Source organism: Pristiophorus japonicus, chromosome 7 (assembly GCF_044704955.1).
Source record: "Pristiophorus japonicus isolate sPriJap1 chromosome 7, sPriJap1.hap1, whole genome shotgun sequence".
Lineage (NCBI taxonomy): Eukaryota > Metazoa > Chordata > Chondrichthyes > Pristiophoridae > Pristiophorus > Pristiophorus japonicus.
Window position 1 is genome coordinate 102,194,325 of NC_091983.1, and position 19,646 is coordinate 102,213,970.

Consider the following 19,646-nt stretch of genomic DNA (forward strand, 5'->3'; position numbering starts at 1 on the left):
ATGAATGAACTATGTGAGCTCATCAGGCCACATATGCAGCCTGCCATCAGGACATCAGTGTCGGTTGAGGTCAAGGTCACCACGGCACTGTTTTATATGCGTCCGGTTCCTTTCGGGTCTCCATGGTCGAGATTTCCCCTTTGTCTCACCATGCCACCCATCGCTGCATTAGCCAGATCACGGAGGCCCTGTATGCGCGAAGGATGGACTTTATCAGTTTCCCGATGATCACGGAGGCTCAGACTGACAGGGCTGGAGCATTCTACCACATTGCTAAGTTCCCCAGGGTGCAGGGAGCAATATAGTGCACTCACATTGCCATGCGGCCTCCTTCTCAGGACCTGGAGCATTTTCGTAACAGAAAAAGATTTCACTCCCTGAAGGTCCAACTAGTTGTTGACCACAAACAGATCATATTGGCAGTGAATGCCAAATGTCCGGGCACCTTCGATGAGGCTCACATCCTGCGTGAGAGCGCTGTCTCTGACATGTTTAAGAGTCAACCACAAGGACAATGCTGGATGCTTGGTGATAACCGATATGGCCTAGCCACCTGGCTGATGACCCTCCTGCATGAAACCCACACTGAGGCCGAGAAGCGATACAACCAGAGCCACAGAGACACACACAATGTGGTCCAGAAAATAATAACTGTGCTTAAGCAGCGCTTCAGATGTCTGGACCACTCAGGAGGAGAGAGCTACAATACAACCCTGAGTAGGTAGCTAAATTTGTGGTCGTGTGCTCCATGTGGCACAATCTGGTTATCAGAAGGGGACAAGAATTGCCAGAAGAGACTGATGCTCCATCTCAGGGGAGAGAGGAAGAGGACGACGAGGGGCTGGACGCTGACCTAGGGCCAGACAATCAGGCTGGCTATGCAACCATGCCCACGATCCCCTCCAGACCGCAGGAAAGGGCCTGTGATGGCTACATAGCTGCAAGACTCTTACATGAGAAGCTGATATCTGAACGAACGTTGCTGTGAATGACAACGCTGACACACTGCTGTGTGTGTGCAGTTCAGACATCAATGGTGCCCATCACCTTGGTGCCAATTAAAGTTTACGTTGATTGAAGTTAAGTTTTATTTAACCCTTTTATATTAAGGAATCACCAGTGTGTAATGGTCCAGCTATCTGAGACAATACGCAACAAGGTTAGGTTCAATAAAAAAAAAAATTATACCAACATTGGTCTGAAATCATAAGTATCATGGGCAAAAACACCCAACCCCCAGCCACCCCACTTTTTCCACCATTGACATCAATCAAATGTTCAACATGACCAGCAACACAGAATACAAATGCAAAACAGGAGGGTGGTCCCCTCCCCCAAACATTACAACAAATTGCATACACCCAGATGGAGATATAACACAGCCATCACCTGCGGACATGCACCTCATTTTCCCTCCCCCCTCGACTTCTTCTTCTCCCAACCTCTATCCCTTCCCCTCCTCGCTCCACACCGCCTGGCCGAGGAGTTCCTCAGGCAGTGCCTCATTGGGGGCAATAGAAGGCAGAGACGGTGGTCGGACGGGTACAGGAGCGGGGGATGCCGAGGGGGCAACATTCTCTGATGCAGAAGCAGGATCTTGATCCTGCCTCTCATCTGTCATTCGCAGTGGTTGTGCAGAACCTAGGGGTGGAGTGCCATGCTCTGGGACCACTGGGAGGCGTGCGCCAGCAGTGTTCCTGGCTATCGCCTCCAGGGCCTCCGCCATTCGTGGAACGTACTCAGTCATGGTGGCCAGCTGTCGGGATATGCCCCCCAATGCTTCGAGGAGCTGGTCACCAAAGTCTACAGTCTTCCTGGACAACTGTACCATCTCTCCGCTCTCACGTCATGTTCGTGGACCAGACCTGCCGCGCCCACGAGGCCTCCGCGGGGTCAGCGCCGTCCAGGGGACAAATGGGGTGCCCTGTGGAGAGGAGCTTGGGGCCGTTACCTCCAGAGTGGAGGCGGGAATGACCGGAGGACCACTAGATGGCTTTGGGGTGGAATGGGTTCTGGAGCGTGTCAATGCAATTTCCTCAAAGTCTGCGCTCTCAACCGTAGAGAACAGACCCAGTGGATTGACGGGCGAGAATCGGAGCTCCTCAGCAGATGTAGGATTGTCCGGAGAGTCGGGCCCCACGCCCCCAACTTCTGGCCTCGGAACGCGCTGCTGGATGAGCTGCAAAACACAAATGAGGTTATTAGAGAAGAAGGGAGTGCTAGGGTCATAAAGTGAGTCCAGCGCTACACACAGCATATGTACGACAAAAGCATCACCGCTATCAAGATCATCACAGACATCACATTTCATGATCATCAACACATGGTGCATTGCAATGATGTTCATTAGGCCAGCGTTATTTCTAGGACAATTTTAGAAATCATCTATCATTTATTATTGTTCGGATATGAGTGGGTGTGGCATCTATTGACTTTACATCACGCAATAGTGTAAACTTTACTCACGTTGCTTTACTTCAGGGTCTGCAGATGCTTGCGTGGCCATCCGGGGGTGCTTCCCCACGAGTGTGAGCACCCGCTCCTCCATCTCAGTGATGTCGCTGGGGACTGGTGACCCCCAACCGTTCATCTCTCCATGAACCTCACCGTCGATAGCTTCTTCTGTAAAAGGTGACAGGACGACATGGCATGAGATCATTGCGTGATATCATTGCTGGGTACTGTCACAGAGACTGATAACACTAAACCGACAGATGTAATCATGATTATTGTGATAATTATCATTCTTTACTTAAAGACAGGCACCACGACTAGAGGCTTTGAGTACAACATTCCCGATAAAAGTGAAAGGCCTTACATCTGCTGATAGTCACACATGACTGTTACAAATCAAATTATATAAATACATAAGTACATGTAAATAAATGAAATACTTACTCTTGCGGATCCCACAAGGTCGTTCCATTGTTTGCGGCATTGGTTGCCCCCATGCATCTCAGGTGGGCTTCCCACACCTTCCCTGGGTCAAATCACCCTAGCGTAACGCGACCTCCTGCAGGAGGGAGGCATTTGCCTCGTCCCAGAACCTCCTCGCTCTTTTGCGCCCTCCAATGTGCTGCTCTCCCAGCTCACTGCTCTCGCAGGATCAGTCTCCACAGTGTGCTGTGGTGCCTCCTCCTCTCCCTCCATTATAGGCCAAATTCGGCAAATATGTGATTGGTAACAGCTAATTTTTGTTTCCCTATTTTCTCTGAAGCTCTAAACTCTCCCTGTCCCCTCCCAAAGCAGCCACACCACACCCACACAAGCACTGTCGAGGAAATTTAGCTTAAATTAACTCAGGCGGAGACTTTCAGAATCGTGCTTCGAGAGAGTTTTATTTTAAAAAGCGAGATATCTCGGAGAGCCTGCTTGTACAGGCAAATTGTCCCTATCTTTATACAGAAATTGAATACAGAAATAGAAAAGGAATCTTATTCATTAGTCCCGCGAGTACAAAGGTCGTCTCGGGAGGTACACACTCTATCTGTCCTTGCATAGTTTCTCCCTGTTCACAGTCTGATAAGCAGAATATCAGGAGACTCCCTTTTAATACCAGATGGCCATTTAATTGCATCTCTAAGTTTCAAGGCTGAAAAGCGTGGCTATTTTTCTAGTCCTATTATTTCTTTAAGCATAGCAAAAACAGAATTTAACCCTTCCCTTTTCCATAAGCCATAGATTCATAGATTCTTTCTTCCACAAGCCCTCAGTCCCTCTCAGCTCCCTCTCTCTCTGTCTCCTCTTCTGCGCATGTCATGATGACACTTGACCTCCTGAATCGCAGGAATCAAGTGTTGCCATGCCATTGCTAAGGATGGCGACGCTTTAGGCAGAAGGTCAGAGAGATTTAATGCTACCGCCCATTTCATATCGCTCGGGGTAACACCCAATTTCAAAAATGGAAACTAGGTGCTTTGAAAATGGACGAGAAGCCAGCGATCCAAAAACTCATTTTTACCGCCCACGCTGGAAATAATGCCCATTTTTGGGCAATCTGCATAAAAGTGTAAAATCTAGCCCTATGCCCCTAGTTTTAGTTTCCCCTATGAGTGGAAATATCCTCTCTGCATCCACCTTGTCATGCCCCCCATTATCTTATAAGTTTCAATAAGATCATCTCTCATTCTTCTGAACAATGTGTATTGGCCCAACCTACTCAACCTATCTTCATAAGTCAACTCCCTCGTCTTCAGAATCAACCTAGTGCACTTTCTCTGAACAACCTCCAATGCAAGTATATCCTTCCTTAAATACGGAGACCAAAACTGTACACAGTACTCCAGGTGTGGCCTCACCAATACCCTGTACAGTTGTAGCAGGACTTCTCTGCTTTTATACTCTATCCCCCTTGCAATAAAGGCCAACATTCCATTTGCCTTCCTGATTACTTGCTGTACCTGCAGACTAACCTTTTTGTGTTTCATGCACAAGGACCCCCAGGTCGCTCTGTACTGCAGCAGTTTGCAATTTTTCTCCATTTAAATTTTAATTTGCTTTTCTATTATTTCTGCCAAAGTGGATAACCTCACATTTTCCCACAGTATCCATCTGCTAAAGTTTTGCCCACTCACTTAGCCTGTCTATATCCCTTTGCAGATTTTTTGTGTCCTCCTCACAATTTGCTTTCCCACCCATCTTTGTATCATCAGCAAACTTAGTTATATTACACTCGATCCCTTTATCCAAGTCATTAATATAGATTGTAAATAGTTGAGGACCTAGCACCGATCCCTGCGGCACCCTAGTCAATGTTTGCCAACCGGAAAATGGCCCATTTATCCCGACTCTCTGTTTTCTATTAGTTAATCAATCTTCTATCTATGCTAATATATTACCCTCAACCCCATGAGCTTTTATCTTGTGCAGTAACCTCTTATGTGGCACCTTATCGAATACCTTCTGAAAATCCAAATACACCACATCCACTGGTTCCACTTATCCACCCTACTCGTTACATCCTCAAAGAACTCCAGCAAATTTGTCAAACATGAATTCCCTTTCATAAAACCATACTGACTATCTTGATTGAATCATGCTTTTCCAAATGTCCTGCTACTACTTCCTTAATAATGTTCGAGCAGTGCGAGTCTGGGGTGCATGGAGAGGCCTATAAGAGGCCCAACATCGGAGGAGGAGCGACAGTTCGAGCAGCGCGAGTCCGGGTGCGTGGAGAGGCCTATAAGAGGCCCAACGTCGGAGGAGGAGCGACAGTTCGAACAGTGCGAGTCCGGGGTGCGTGGAGAGGCCTATAAAAGCCCAACGTCAGAGGAGGAGCGACAGTTCGAGCAGCGCGAGTCCGGGGTGCATGGAGAGGCCTATAAAAGCCCAACGTCAGAGGAGGAGCGACAGTTCGAACAGTGCGAGTCCGGGGTGCGTGGAGAGGCCTATAAAGGCCCAACGTCAGAGGAGGAGCGACAGTTTGAGCAGCGCGAGTCCAGGGTGTGTGGAGAGGCCTATAAAAGCCCAACGTCAGAGGAGGAGCGACAGTTCGAGCAGCGCGAGTCTGGGGTGCATGGAGAGGCCTATAAAGGCCCAACGTCAGAGGAGGAGCGACAGTTCGAGCAGCGCGAGTCCGGGGTGTGTGGAGAGGCCGATAAAGGCCCAGCTTGTACAGCTCCAGCCGGGAGAAAAAGCAAAAAAGAAGTAGAAAGGAATCAAAAGGTGATGTCACAGCCAAAGGGGTAAGTGATTGGCTGGTGATTGGTGAGTAGCTTTTCTTTTTCTTTTTTATATCAGTAAGTAAGCCGTTAACATTGTTGTCTTTTTCTTTTTTATATCAGTAAGTAACCTGTTAACATTGCTGTTGCCAAATTAAACGTATCTAAGGATTAAGTCATGGCACGAGAGCTCGGTCACGTGATATGCTCCTCCTGTACCATGTGGGAACTCAGGGACACTTCCGGTGTCCCTGACGACTACGTGTGCGGGAAGTGTATCCGTCTCCAGCTCCTGACGGACCGCATTGCAGATTTGGAGCTGAGAATGGATTCACTCTGGAGCATCCACAATGCTGAGAATGACGTGAGTAGCACATGTAGCGAGTTGCTCTTACCGCAGGTGAAAGGTCCACAGCCAGCGAGGGAATGGAAGACCAGTAGGAAGAGCAGTGCAAGGAAGGTAGTGCAGGGGTCCCCTGCGGTCATCCCCTTGCAAAACAGATACACTGCTTTGAGTACTGTTGAGGGGGATGACTCATCAGGGGAGGGCAGCAGCAGCCAAGTTCATGGCACCGTGGCTGGATCTGTTGCACAGGAGGGCAGGAAAAAGAGTGGGAGAGCGATAGTGATAGGGGATTCAATTGTAAGGGGAATAGATAGGCGATTCTACGGCCGCAACCGAGACTCCAGGATGGTATGTTGCCTCCATGGTGCAAGGGTCAAGGATGTCTCTGAGCAGGTGCAGGACATTCTGAAAAGGGAGGGAGAACAGCCAGTTGTCGTGGTGCACATTGGTACCAATGACATAGGTTAAAAAAAGGAATGAGGTCCTGCGAGACGAATTTAAGGAGCTAAGAGCTAAATTAAAAAGTAGGAACTCAAAAGTAGTAATCTCAGGATTGCTACCAGTGCCACGTGCTAGTCAGAGTAGGAATCGCAGGATAATGCAGATGAATACGTGGCTTGAGCAGTGGTACAGCAGGGAGGGATTCAAATTCCTGCGGCATTGGAATCGGTTCTGGGGGAGGTGGGACCAGTACAAACCGGACGGTCTGCACCTGGGCAGGACCGGAACCAATGTCCTAGGGGGAGTGTTTGCTAGTGTCGTTGAGGAGGAGTTAAACTAATATGGCAGGGGGATGGGAACCAATGCAGGGAGACAGAGGGAAACAAAATGGAGAAAGAAGCAAAAGACAGAAAGGAGATGAGTAAAAGTGGAGGGCAGAGAAACCCAAGGCAAAAAACAAAAAGGGCCAATGTACAGCGAGATGCGGAGGAACTTCTTCACCCAGAGAGTGGTGAACCTGTGGAATTCTCTACCACAGAAAGTTGTTGAGGCCAATTCACTAAATATATTCAAAAAGGAATTAGATGAGGTCCTTACTACTAGGGGGAATCAAGGGGTATGGCGAGAAAGCAGGAATGGGGTACTGAAGTTGAATGTTCAGCCATGAACTCATTGAATGGCGGTGCAGGTTAGAAGGGCCGAATGGCCTACTCCTGCACCTATTTTCTATGTTTCTATGTTTCTAAAATTCTAAAGGGTCAAAGTGTAATAAAAAGGCAAGCCTGAAAGCTCGGTGCCTCAATGCAAGGAGTATTCGGAACCCAGGAGAGGGCTCTGAGCTAGTTAGAGTGGGTGAAAGCGCAGATGAAAAGGATCCCAAGAAAGAATGCAAAAGGCAGGAGGCAACAGAGCAGAGTAGCACTGGGATAAGTGTAAACCACAAGGTGATAGGAAGGGACAATATGTATGAATATAAAGGGGCTGCAGGAGAGGTCAAAACTAAAAATCATGGTTTAAAAACTAGTATTAAAACACTTTACCTAAACGCATGCAGCATTCGAAATAAAGTAAATGAGTTAACTGCACAAATCATTACAAATGGGTATGATTTGGTGACCATTGCAGAAACGTGGTTGCAGGGTGGCCAGGACTGGGAATTAAACATTCCGGGGGTATCTGACAATTTGGAAGGATAGACAAGAAGGGAAAGGAGGTGGGGTAGCTCTGTTAATAAAGGATGATTTCAGGGCAGTTGTGAGAGATGATATTGGCTCTAATGAACAAAATGTTGAATCATTGTGGGTTGAGATTAGAGATAGTAAGGGGAAAAAGTCACTGGTGGGCGTAATTTATAGGCCCCCAAATAATAACTTCACAGTGGGGCGGACAATACTCAAGGGAATAATAGAGGCATGTAAAAAAGGAATGGCAGTAATCATGGGGGATTTTAACCTACATATTGATTGGTCAAATTAAATCGCACGGGGTAGCCTGGAGGAGGAATTCATAGAATGCATACGGGATTGTTTCTTAGAACAGTATGTTACAGAACCTACAAGGGAGCAAGCTATCTTAGATCTGGTCCTGTATAATGAGACAGGAATAATAAACGATCTCCTAGTAAAAGATCCTCTCGGAATGAGTGATCACAGTATGGTTGAATTTGTAATACAGATTGAGGGTGAGGAAGTAGTGTCTCAAACGAGCGCACTCTGCTTAAACAAAGGGGACTACAGTGGGATGAGGGCAGAGTTAGCTAAAGTAGACTGGGAACACAGACTAAACGGTGGCACAATTGAGGAACAGTGGAGGACTTTTAAGGAGCTCTTTCATAGTGCTCAACAAAAATATATTCCAGTGAAAAAGAAGGGCGGTAAGAGAAGGGATAACCAGCTGTGGATAACCAAGAAAATAAAGGAGAGTATCAAATTAAAAACCAATGCGTATAAGGTGGCTAAGGTTCGTGGGAAACTAGAAGATTGGGAAAATTTTAAACGACAGCAAAGAATGACTAAGAAAGCAATAAAGAAAGGAAAGATAGATTATGAAAGTAAACTTGCGCAAAACATCAAAACAGATAGTAAAAGCTTTTACCGATCATGAGCCAGGCATTCATGACCTCGAGTTGCGTCTCTTGGCGGATGACTCATCCTCAGGACCCAAACCCGGCAAGTACTGTACACAGACTGGTGCCTTTTAGAGGCAGGGCTGTAGAACGTGAATCTCCTCAGGGAAAAGAGAACAGGCCCCTGAGTCCCTTAACTCTGAGTCCGCCGAGGGGGGCTAATCGGTTAGCATCATGCTGGCGTTGCGGAGGAAATCATAGGGCTCACCAGTGCCGTTTTACGGACTATGTGTGCAAAGAGTACAGCACAAAGGGCCATCTCCAGCGAATGTGTAAAAGAAATAGGACTCACCGTGTTGATGAAGAGTCTGCAGAGGGCCATGAATCCAGCGCGGATTATGAAGGGGTGGTCAGCGAGGCATACGGAATGTTTACCTGCACCACAGAATGTTCCCCGTTGAGAGTGGAAGTCGAGATAAACAGCATTCCAGTCTTCATGGAGGTGGACAGGGGGGGGCGAGCCAGTCAGTAATGAATCAAGAAGCCTTTGAGGGATTATGGGACAACCAAACTGAACGACCCAAGTTGGTCCCGGTTCAAGCAAAGCTGCTCCCTACACCAATGAACTTATCCCAGTCATTGGTAGTGCGAATGTTAAGGTACTCCATGATGGCGCGGTGCACAAGTTACCACTGTGGATTGTTGCAGGTGATGGACCAACGCTACTCGGAAGAAGGTGGATGGAGAAGATCCATTGGAGCTGGGAAGATTTCATCCCTCCAGCGATCGACGTCCCCCGTGCTCAGAGGCAAAGCAAGCCCCCACCTGAAGTTGGATCCGGCACCAGAGAGCAGACCAGCACAGCACCCGAGACATAGACCGCTCAGTGCGACTGCATGGAGATGATCCAGCTGAGACGACCCGAACACACCTTCCAGGCTCCAGTGGCAGGACTCTGGAGGAAGAAAATTGGATCCAAAGTCGACTTCCCAACTCCGGTGGCAGAACCCGGGGAGAAGAGGATCACAGCAGCCGACATCGTGGATGGAAGAAATATGGCGCCCAAACCACGAGGTGAAGGGCTGAAGGAAAAGATGGCAGCGGCCAGACCATGAGGTGCAGCGCTGATGGAGCAACACGTGGTACCAAGCGAAGAAGAGGATTGGGGTAAAGAAAGCAAGGCTCTCTTAAAGGAGACCAGCAACCCACCACACTTAAAGGGACAGTCCCACATTCTCACTCAATGTAATAACAACTGTGAGCTAAATGTAAAGCTTGTAATTGATGATCAGAGTTTTATATATGTAATAAGCGAAGAAAAGTCGGGCGATTGTGATCGGAGCTACAGTTTATCTACAATAAGCAATGAAACGTTGTGCAATGCAGGATTTCAACTGTATTCTGATAATGTAGTGGGCAAACACCCATCGGAAGCACACAGGTCCAGCGGGCTACCCGATGCTGTAGCCTACGCCCCTGGGACCAGAGTGATGCACCAAGGAATGTGGCCACAAGTAGCTAAAATAGATAAACTGCAGAACAAGCAATCTCAGGAGGGCAACGGCACCGGTATCGATACCCTGCCCCTGATCGGCTCCACCTCTTAGGTACCCGATGGCACCAACCGCCATGAGCCTGAAAGAGCAAACTGCGCTAAGGCGCAGCACCCAGACCCCATCGCCACCAAGGCTACACCCGGGAATGAAGGGTCACCCGCAACAGTTCTCCCAATTGGGACCGGGACCAGCCAGGATCCTAAACCAAATAACGCCCAGGCAAGCGAGTTAGCAGTTCCCTGTACACTGCTAGACGACTGCACCTCTGGGAGCAGCAGCGACCCAGGGCACAAGGAGAGGACAGGGAGGTCACAGGCATCTGTGAATCTGCCCGATGCTAGGAGCAACAGCAAAGGCCCTGAGAACAGGCAACTCGAGCCAACCGGGTTCCCACTGCCAGCACCGGGCAACGCGCCACCACCAGGCTACCTGGACACCATCCAGCAGCTCTGGAACTAGCTTGTCCTCATGCACCGGTGCTGACCCCAGTACTGATCCCAAAGATGTACCATCAAGGTATCTCACCAGTCAAATGTACTTGCCTCACAACTGTACTACAAATGCAATTATATAAATGCAAATTTCCTTTTCTGGACTTGAATGTATATGAATGTATATGAATGCAATGAGCCACCGGCATGATCTACATGTGGGGGGGAAAATGGATGTATGTAGCCATGGACACACACATGGATCACACCCAGAACCCACTGAAACCCCACTGCATCATCAAACCATCCCAACTGGCAACCACTACCTAACGTTATGGCAATAAGAACTTGGGGGTTAACAGGGAGAGAGCCAAGCCAAAGCACAGCCAAGGTGCAAGGGCTATTGGTACTTAAGTCTGGGGAGAGCTAAGCCTGAGCACATAATGCAAAGGTATTGGCATAAAAGACTTGGGGGAGAGTGATGTTATATATGTATACTATAGATATACTCTCTGTGTAGTCACTGTATAGTTGCATAAGATGGAGACTTATTTACCGGAGGTACCATCAACATGGTTCACACTGCATACACTATGCTGGCACCACCAGAGGGTGCAACTGGTGGAGGCCCAGGGGTCACCTGTACAACACAGGTACCCAGGTATAAAAGGGAGTCCACCATGTGGTATCCTCACTCTGGAGTTATATTAAATGGACTAAGGTCACTACAGTTCAAGTACAATACCCTACAGCTCCAAATTCCACCTCCTCAATAGCGTTGGGATTAAAGTGTCAGATGAAAGTTGCATCCCACTGTACCTCCGCCACCTCAAAAAGATCCGTGGAACTTTTAGGTCATATTTCCAATTCCAATTGGTACATCTTGGTACAATCTAGCAGTGTATTCTCAGTGTTAAAACTGGCAAGGGATAAACATTAAATACATCAGAAAACAGGAAAACGGTTAACGACCCAACTTCCTTTCCTAATCAACATTGCAAAGTCCTCCTCACTAACATTGGGACTTGTGCCAAAATTGGGAGAGCTGTCCCACAGACTAGTCAAGCAACTGAGGGAGGGAGTTAGGTGGTAATCAAAACAGATCGAGCAGATCAAAACTGGGCATCCATGAGGCGCTGTGAGCCATCAGCAGCAGCAGAATTGTATTCCACCACAATCTGTAACGTCATGGCCCAGCATATCCCTCACTCTATCATTACCATCAAGCCAAGATATCAAACCTGGTTCAATGAGGAGTGCAAAAGAGCATTCTCGGAGCAGTACCAGGTGTACCTAAAAATGAAGTGTCAACTTGGTGAAGCTACAACACAGGACTACATGCATTCTAAACAGTGGAAGCAGCATGTTATAGCCAGAGCTATGTGATCCCACAACCAATGGATCAGATCAAAGCCCTGCAGCCCTCTCGCATCCAGTCGTGAATGGTGGTGGACCAATAAACAAGTAACGGGAGGAGGAGGATCCATGAACATCGCCAGCCTCAATGAAGGCAGAGCCCAGCACATGAGTGCAAAAGTCAAGGCTGAAGGGTTTGTAACCATCTTCAGCCAGAAGTGCTGAGTGGATGCTCCATCTCGAGCTCCTCCTTAGGTCGCCACCATCTCAGAAGCCGGTCTTCAACCAATTTGATTTATTCCACATGATATCAAGAAACGGCTGCGCGCACTGAATACAGCAAAGGCTATGGGCCCCAACAATATCCCAGCTGTAGTGCTGAAGACATGCACCCCACAAATAGCCGTGCCTCTAGCCAAGCTGTTCTAGTCCAGCTACAACACTGGCATCTATCTGACAAAGTGGAAAATTGTCCAGTTAGTTCCTGTCCACAAAAAGCCGACAAATGAAACCAGCCAGTTACCGCCCCATCAGCTTACTCTCAATCATGAAAGGTGAAATCGACAGTGCTATTAAGCGACACTTACTCACCAATAACCTGGTCACCGATGCTCAGTTTGGGTTCCGTCAGAACCACTTGGCTCCAGACCTCATGCCTTGCTCCAAGCATGGGCAAACGAGCTGAATTCCAGAGGTGAGTTGAGAGTGACTGCATTTGACTGAGTGTGGCAGCAAGGAGCCCGAGTAAATTGAAGCCAATGGGAATCAGGAAGAAAACTCTCTACTGGCTGGGGTCATACCTGGAAAAAAGGAAGATGGTTGTGGTTTTTGGAGGCCAATGATCTCATCCCTAGGACATCACTGCAGGAGTTCCTCAGGACAGTGCCCTAGGCCCAACTATTTCAGCTGCTTCAACAATGACCTTCCCTCCATCAGAAGTGAGGATGTTTGTTGATGATTGTACAGTGTTCAGTTCCATTTATAACTCCTCAGATAATGAAGCAGTCCATGCCTGCCTGCAACTGGACCTGAACGACTTTCAGGCTTGGGCTGATAAGTGGCAAGTTACATTCATGCCAGACAAGTGCAAGGCAATGGCTATCTCCAACAAGCGAGAATCTAACCACCGCTCCTTGATATTCAATGGCATTACCATCACCGAATTCCCCGCCATCAAAATCCTGGGGGTTACCATTGACCAGAAACTTAACTGGACCAGCCACATAAATACTGTAGCAACAAGAGCAGGTCAGAGGCTGGGAATTCTGCAGCGAGTGTCTCACTTCCTGATTCCCCAAAGCCTTTCCACCATCTCCAGGGCACAAGGCAGGAGTGTGATGGATTACTCTCCACTTGCCTGCATGAATGCAGCTCCAACAACACTCAACAAGCTCGACACCATCCAGGACAAAGCAGCCCGCTTGATTGGCACCCCATCAACCACCTTAAATATTCACTCCCTCCACCACTGTGGCTGCAGTGTGTACCATCTGCAAGATGCACTGCAGCAACTCACTAAGGCTTCTTCGACAGCACCTCCCAAACAAGCGACCTCTACCATATAGAAGGACATGGGCAGCAGGCACATGGGCACACCACCATCTCCAAGTGCCCCTCCAAGTCACACACCATCCTGACTTGGAAGTATATTGCTGTTCATTGTCGCTGGGTCAAAATCATGGAACTCCCTCGCTAACAGCACTGTGGCAGTACCTTCACCACATGGACTGAAGCGGTTCAACAAGGCAACTCAGCACCATCTTCTCAAGGGCAATTAGGGATGGGCAATAAATGCTGGCTTTGCCAGTGACACCCACATACCATGAGTGAATTTTTTTATATTCCCATGCTAGCTGACATTGTAAATGGTTCCCTCTCCTTAAGTACTGTTCCCCTCCCTTTCAAAACTCTTTTCATCATCCTCCTCATAAAACCTCACCTTGCAAACTACCGCCAATCTTACTTTCATCTACAAAGTTCCTGTACATGTCAACTTCCAAATCTAAGCTAAATTTTCCAAAACTCCCTGTTCAATCTCTCAAATCAGGTTTCCACTCACGTCACAGCACCAAAACAGCCCTGACTAAAGTCACAGTTAACATTCTCTGTGACAGTGACGATGATGCATTATCCTTTCTCATCCTCCTCGACCTCTCTACAAACTTTGATACGGCCAACTACAACATTCTCATGTGACGCCGCCCTTATGTTGTCCAGCTGATTAAGAGAGCCCTTGCTTGGTTCCATTTTTACCTAACTGATCCTAGTCAGAGCATCTCTAGGAATGGCTTCTCTACCCAACCTTCCCACCATTACCTCCAGATTACTAAACTATCTATCTTTGGCCCCCTTCTCTTCCTCATTCACCTGCTGACCCTTGGCGACATTGTCCACTAACATAGGATTAGCTTCCACATGTATAATGATGACACCAAGCTTAACCTTAGCACCATCTATCAACATATGGGCACAGCATCCTGGTCTAAATGCTGAGATGTATTCACCTTTGACCTCTGGTGCTGACCCTGGCAAAGTTTGTGGGCTTGGGAGGACACGTAATTTATATACCAATGTGGGCACCCACTCCATTTGGAGCACTTTTTTGGTGCCCACTATAGAGTAAAAGCTGTGAATTATAGCCCTGATTTCCATGAGGGAGGGTGCCAGGATCCAAGGCAGAGAAACACACACAGCTCAAGAGAGGCAAACTTAGTGTATTTCCTCACCCTAATTTAATCTTTAAAAAAAAGTAGTTGAATTTTGGAAAAAAACAAAGCCTTTTTGAGGAAAATGGATTGAAGACATGTGTAGGACTGGATGGTGAGGATGTGGAGGCCTCTGGCCTAACGCCACCTGCCCTCAGTGGGAGTGAGAGGGAGTGGAGGGTACCGTGAGTGACAGCCGAGCAAGAGCGAGGGGATGTGCGGGTATTGAAAGGGAAGAGGTAAGAGTACAAATGGAACTGAAGTGATGGCAAGGAGGCGAGGGGCTAATGGGAAGATGATGAGGCAGGGGACACAAAAGGAGTGAAAGGCAGCAGAATGCAGAAAGGTGGGGGAGGCAGCCACTGAGGGCCACATTTTTCCCCCAACCTTCATCATAAAATGGAGCTGTTGGTGGCTCCTTTCCCAGTACTCCACTTTATGTCATTCGCAATCTCCCACCCAAAAGGAAAGAAAAAATGAGCGAGGAGCAGAAGAGAAAGATAGAGAAGAAAAAAGAAGATAGAGTGAGAGACATGCAGTAGACAACAGAAAGAAAGCAACAGAAGTAGAAGAGGAGAGACGGAGAAAGCAGTAGCATGCTGGCCATTTTTGTTTTGCTGTTGTCTGCTTTCTGCACCTTCGGCAGTAACTGCCATTATATTTAACTACTGCTTGGAAACATGAACGGAAAAACTAAAGTTAAGTGCGTTCACAAGCATTTTCATGGTTAAATGCAAATCTGAAATCAACAGATTTTTTCATTGTAATGGGAGCCAAGATATGGAGTTGAGAAGCGCGTTTTTTACATATACAATGCAATTGCATTTGCTAGACACGTATTTACAGGCACAATGTAGAAAAATGTCAATTTCCCCTCACAGGCAACTTCCCACGTGGACACAGGAGGTGGTGATTGTTGGCAGAGTCTGCACAATTTGTCCGTTCTTGTACAGTGTATTTTTTTCTAGAGGCAACTTTTGGGCTCAGGCATGCACTTTTAGGAATGTGCTTTTAGCACATCACTCAAGATCTTTTCCTTTGGTATATTTCAGCTGTTATAGCTCTCTTCTGCAGACAATATGACATCATTAAAGACAACGACTCAAACAACAACAAGGAAAAGGCCAAGCCTTCATCGGAGCACAGCACACCAGAGCGTCCAACTGGTGGATTACTGCGCAGTAAGGTGAGCAGTGCAATAGGTAGTAAGAAAATGGTCAAGACACACCACCTATTTACACTGACATATTTGGTTCTATTTTAAAGAGCAACATTCTAAGCTACTAGAAATTAGCTTTAATATTTTTACTGGATTTTTAAAGTATTCACATTTAAATTGTAAGTATCAATTATATCATCAAAAGGAGCTACGTACAACATCAGAAAGATGTCTCCTGATAGAAATTTCTAGGAAAAATCCTAAATGTGGCAATAAACAGATTGGAGTACAATATAACTATGGGGTAGGTTTTCAACTTGCTGCAGGATGTAAAACTGTGGATCGGCCACCTGTTGTAGAAGTTGCTTGGTTTTCATTTCCATGGAAATGGAGATTGAGAGATTTCTATAATGGGCATAAAAAAATAACCAAATAAAAGACACCAACACACTTTTAAAGTGGGGGGATATATTATATTAAAGTATATAGAATTACATAGAACTTACAACACAGAAACAGGCCATTCGATCCAACAGGTCTATACCGGTGTTTATGCTTGAGTCTTGTCCCACTCTATTTACTTCATTTAACCTTATCAACATATCCTTCTATTCCTTTGTTCCTCATGCACTTATCCAGCTTCCACTTAAATACATCTATGCTATTCATTTCAACCACTTCATGTGGTTAGCTAGTTCCACATTCTAACCACTCTCTGAATAAAGAAGTTTCTCCTGAATTCCCTACTGGATTTATTAGTGACTATCTTATATTTATAGCCTCTAGTTTTGGTCTCCCCCACAATTGAAAACATCTTCTCTTCGTCTACCCTATCAAACCCCTTCATAATTTTGAAAACCTCTATATCAGGTCACCGCTCAGTCTTTTTTCTGGAGAAAAGAGTCCCAGCCTTTTCAATCTTTCCTGATAGTTGAGCCCTCTCATTTCTGGTATCACCCTTATAAATCTGTTTTGCACTTTCTCCAGTGCTTCGATATCCTTTTTATAATATGGAGATCAGAATTGTGCACAGTGACCAGAATTGTGCAGTTATGACCAATCACACACTCCTTTTTGAAGCGATGACATCTCACCTTGATGGATGAGGCCATATGATGTAGTGTAGCTTGATTTCCAAAGGTCGTCATCAGGCACTGCATGAGAGACTCTTTTACAAAATAACATCAGTCGGTATCAAGGATGTGATTTAATAACTATCGAAAGAGAAGACAGCATGGGATATTCATAAGGAGAATTGAATTACGATGGGTAAAGGTAATGAAAGGAATCCTCTGGGGTCCATGCTGGCATCCTTCCCGTTGCTGGTATACATAATTAAACTGGAATTGAAATCTCAATTCTAAACTTGCAAATTAAACCATGTTAAGTGGGACTGTGACTCACAGGTTTTGTGTTTCCATGTAATGGGTATTTTCCAACATTATCTCCTATTAACTTTTAAAAATTGTATTGGAGACTTAAGAATTTACTGCTATCCCACCAGCTAAGTTAATCAAAGTGGATTATGAGCTGATAATAAGAATTGTTAACATCATGTTATATTTTGATTCCAATTTTATTTTTTTCTTGCTTTTAGTTCCAAAATAACACACCAGCCATTAACATCATTGAAGTTTGACTGCTGCAGTACGGCACTGTAGATGGAGCAAGAATTCAGCAGACTGAAGGAACGTTATCTAAACCTGATGAATCCATACTTTGCATTACTAACGCCAGTTCTTTATGCCTGAAAGCATGTCATAGTCAAGGCTTTCTTCCCTCAGAGGCATCTGCATGGAGACTGAAACCGTGCATGTGGGATTCCTTCTTCAGCACAAAGGGCCATTAAAGATGACCAATGCAGATATTGGCCAGGGTCTAGGGACATGCAGTAGTAGCTAGGCTCTACATGTAGCTCTGCTGATTTCAGAGCACCCTACTCCATAAATGTCCAGCTCTCATTTGCTGGTCTGCTAATACTCAGATCTGTCCTTTCTTTGTTGGAGTGCAGCAAACTGACAGGAGGGTCAGCTTAGGGACTCAACACCTGGAAAGAGCTCAGTCATGAAATAGCATTGTTCCAAATCTGCAGTCGGGGAATTTCCATGCACCTAATAGATTAAACAGGTGAGGCAGCACCAGTATGCTGACCAAGAGGCGATTTTGTAAATGTGCCAACGATACTCAAATGAATCACACTGTACCCATCCAATTTGAAACAAACTCTTTAGTTGAGATTCTAAAAGTCAAACCCCATAGACGATGCCATTTCTGCCTGGTACTGACATGGCACAATATTACAGTTTTATTTTTCAATTGCTGTAGGATTCAACAAACACACATACACTATATGAAGCATCGGTTTCACTACAATTAATTCCACTGAAGTAAAATAATATTTTTAATTACATTAATATTCAACCCATTATACTGATTCATAATATTCCTGACAGAGAGATTAACCATAATAGAGAAAGGGACCTCCCTTAATTAATAGAGTTAGTGCGCCCATTTATACCAGGCCTAGTATGTGATATTATAATATTCATTATAAAATAACACCCGGAGTAATAATATGACTAATTATAAATAACAGAGTTGACTGAGAATAATGTCACTAACTTCTGAATTTTTGGAGCATTTGATGCTTTACAGTTAAAGAGGAAAGCCATTGAACTGTTCAAATATTGCTCTATGGAAACAGAAATGTGTCATTTTAAAGGCAGAGTCAAAAACAGCAACATCCTCTGTAAGAGATCAACTGCCTGGCATTGAGAATCATTTTATATGCCATGCCTGTGACAATGCAAAATGGTGTGTCTGGGATAGCATATCAAACTGGCACTACATTTCTAAACTTTAACAATTATAACAATCATATATAAATACTATAAATTTAACAAAGTGATTTTAGTCCTCTTGTCTTTTTTCATGTTTCCCTACAAATGTGCTGTTCTATGACAAAGAGGGATCTCAGGACTTTGTTAAATTTTGTTTGTAACTAGACACTATGGGGTGAGTAATTACCTGAAGAACTCGTCCTGTGATGGTTTTTCCCCACTTACCCACCTGTGTGAAAGTGGCTACCTGCTGATTGGCATTTCTACCTGACAGCATGGCTAACATCAGAATGACATGTGCATACCAATTTCCTATTATATCATAGGGCATTGCATTGTGCCAAAACTACGCCATCACTCTTGCTATCTCTAACTGCAGAAACAGAAAATAGCATAAGAGTAGCCAGGCTGTCGCATGGGATATTGAGTATCCTCAGACTTGTAATCCTGCCACAAGATGTTCCATAAGTACAACATTCAGGGATAATTTATTGTCTTCAGCACTTCCAACAGAAAATCATTGGGGAGTGCACACCTAAATTCACGATATGTGCTGGTGAAGGTTTGCGCTGGGAGTACTGCTTAAAAGCAATGAGTTTTTCAAATGCATTTTCATGAAGACAATGCCCTTTTTAAGTTTTTTCCATCCTTTACTGATTAATTGAGATATGGCCCTTGAAATTAAGCTCTGGGAATAAAATTGTCTAAATGTGATTGCATGTTATCCCTTTTTGTGTTAATTTTGAACTGAAGTGTTAAGCCAACTGAATGGATTAAAACCTCTATCAAAAAAGCAGAGAAAGGAGTTGTGCTCACATGCATTAAGCTAATAATTTGCCAAGCATAATTACAAGGCAAACGGTTCTCACTGAAAGTAGCATCACACTGAAACCATTCAGTACAAAGCCCAACTGGGCAATTCTCTACAAAAGAGATTACTGCCTTCTGCAGCAATTCTCCATTTTTCATTTGAAAAACTTCCCCAAAGGTGACATTTAAGGCAAAAGTTTCCAAATTCCATAGCACAAACAGTTCATCAAGATATCATCAATGCACTGCCATCCAATGAAATAAATTGGCAGAAAAT

At 45.6% G+C, this 19,646-nt stretch overlaps 1 protein-coding gene across 2 annotated transcripts in view; it reads left to right on the forward strand.

The window, feature by feature from the left end:
• LOC139266819 (fibronectin type III domain-containing protein 4-like) overlaps positions 1 to 18,623 on the forward strand; it is a 370,845-nt gene extending 352,222 nt beyond the window's left edge. For both annotated transcript variants that reach the window (XM_070884423.1, XM_070884424.1), the window contains exons 5-6: positions 15,613 to 15,746; positions 17,317 to 18,623. In XM_070884423.1, coding sequence (XP_070740524.1) covers positions 15,613 to 15,746; positions 17,317 to 17,358 — 176 coding nt within the window. In that variant the 3' untranslated portion in view covers positions 17,359 to 18,623. The remainder of the gene's footprint in view (positions 1 to 15,612; positions 15,747 to 17,316) is intronic.
• The last annotated feature ends 1,023 nt before the right edge of the window (positions 18,624 to 19,646 follow it).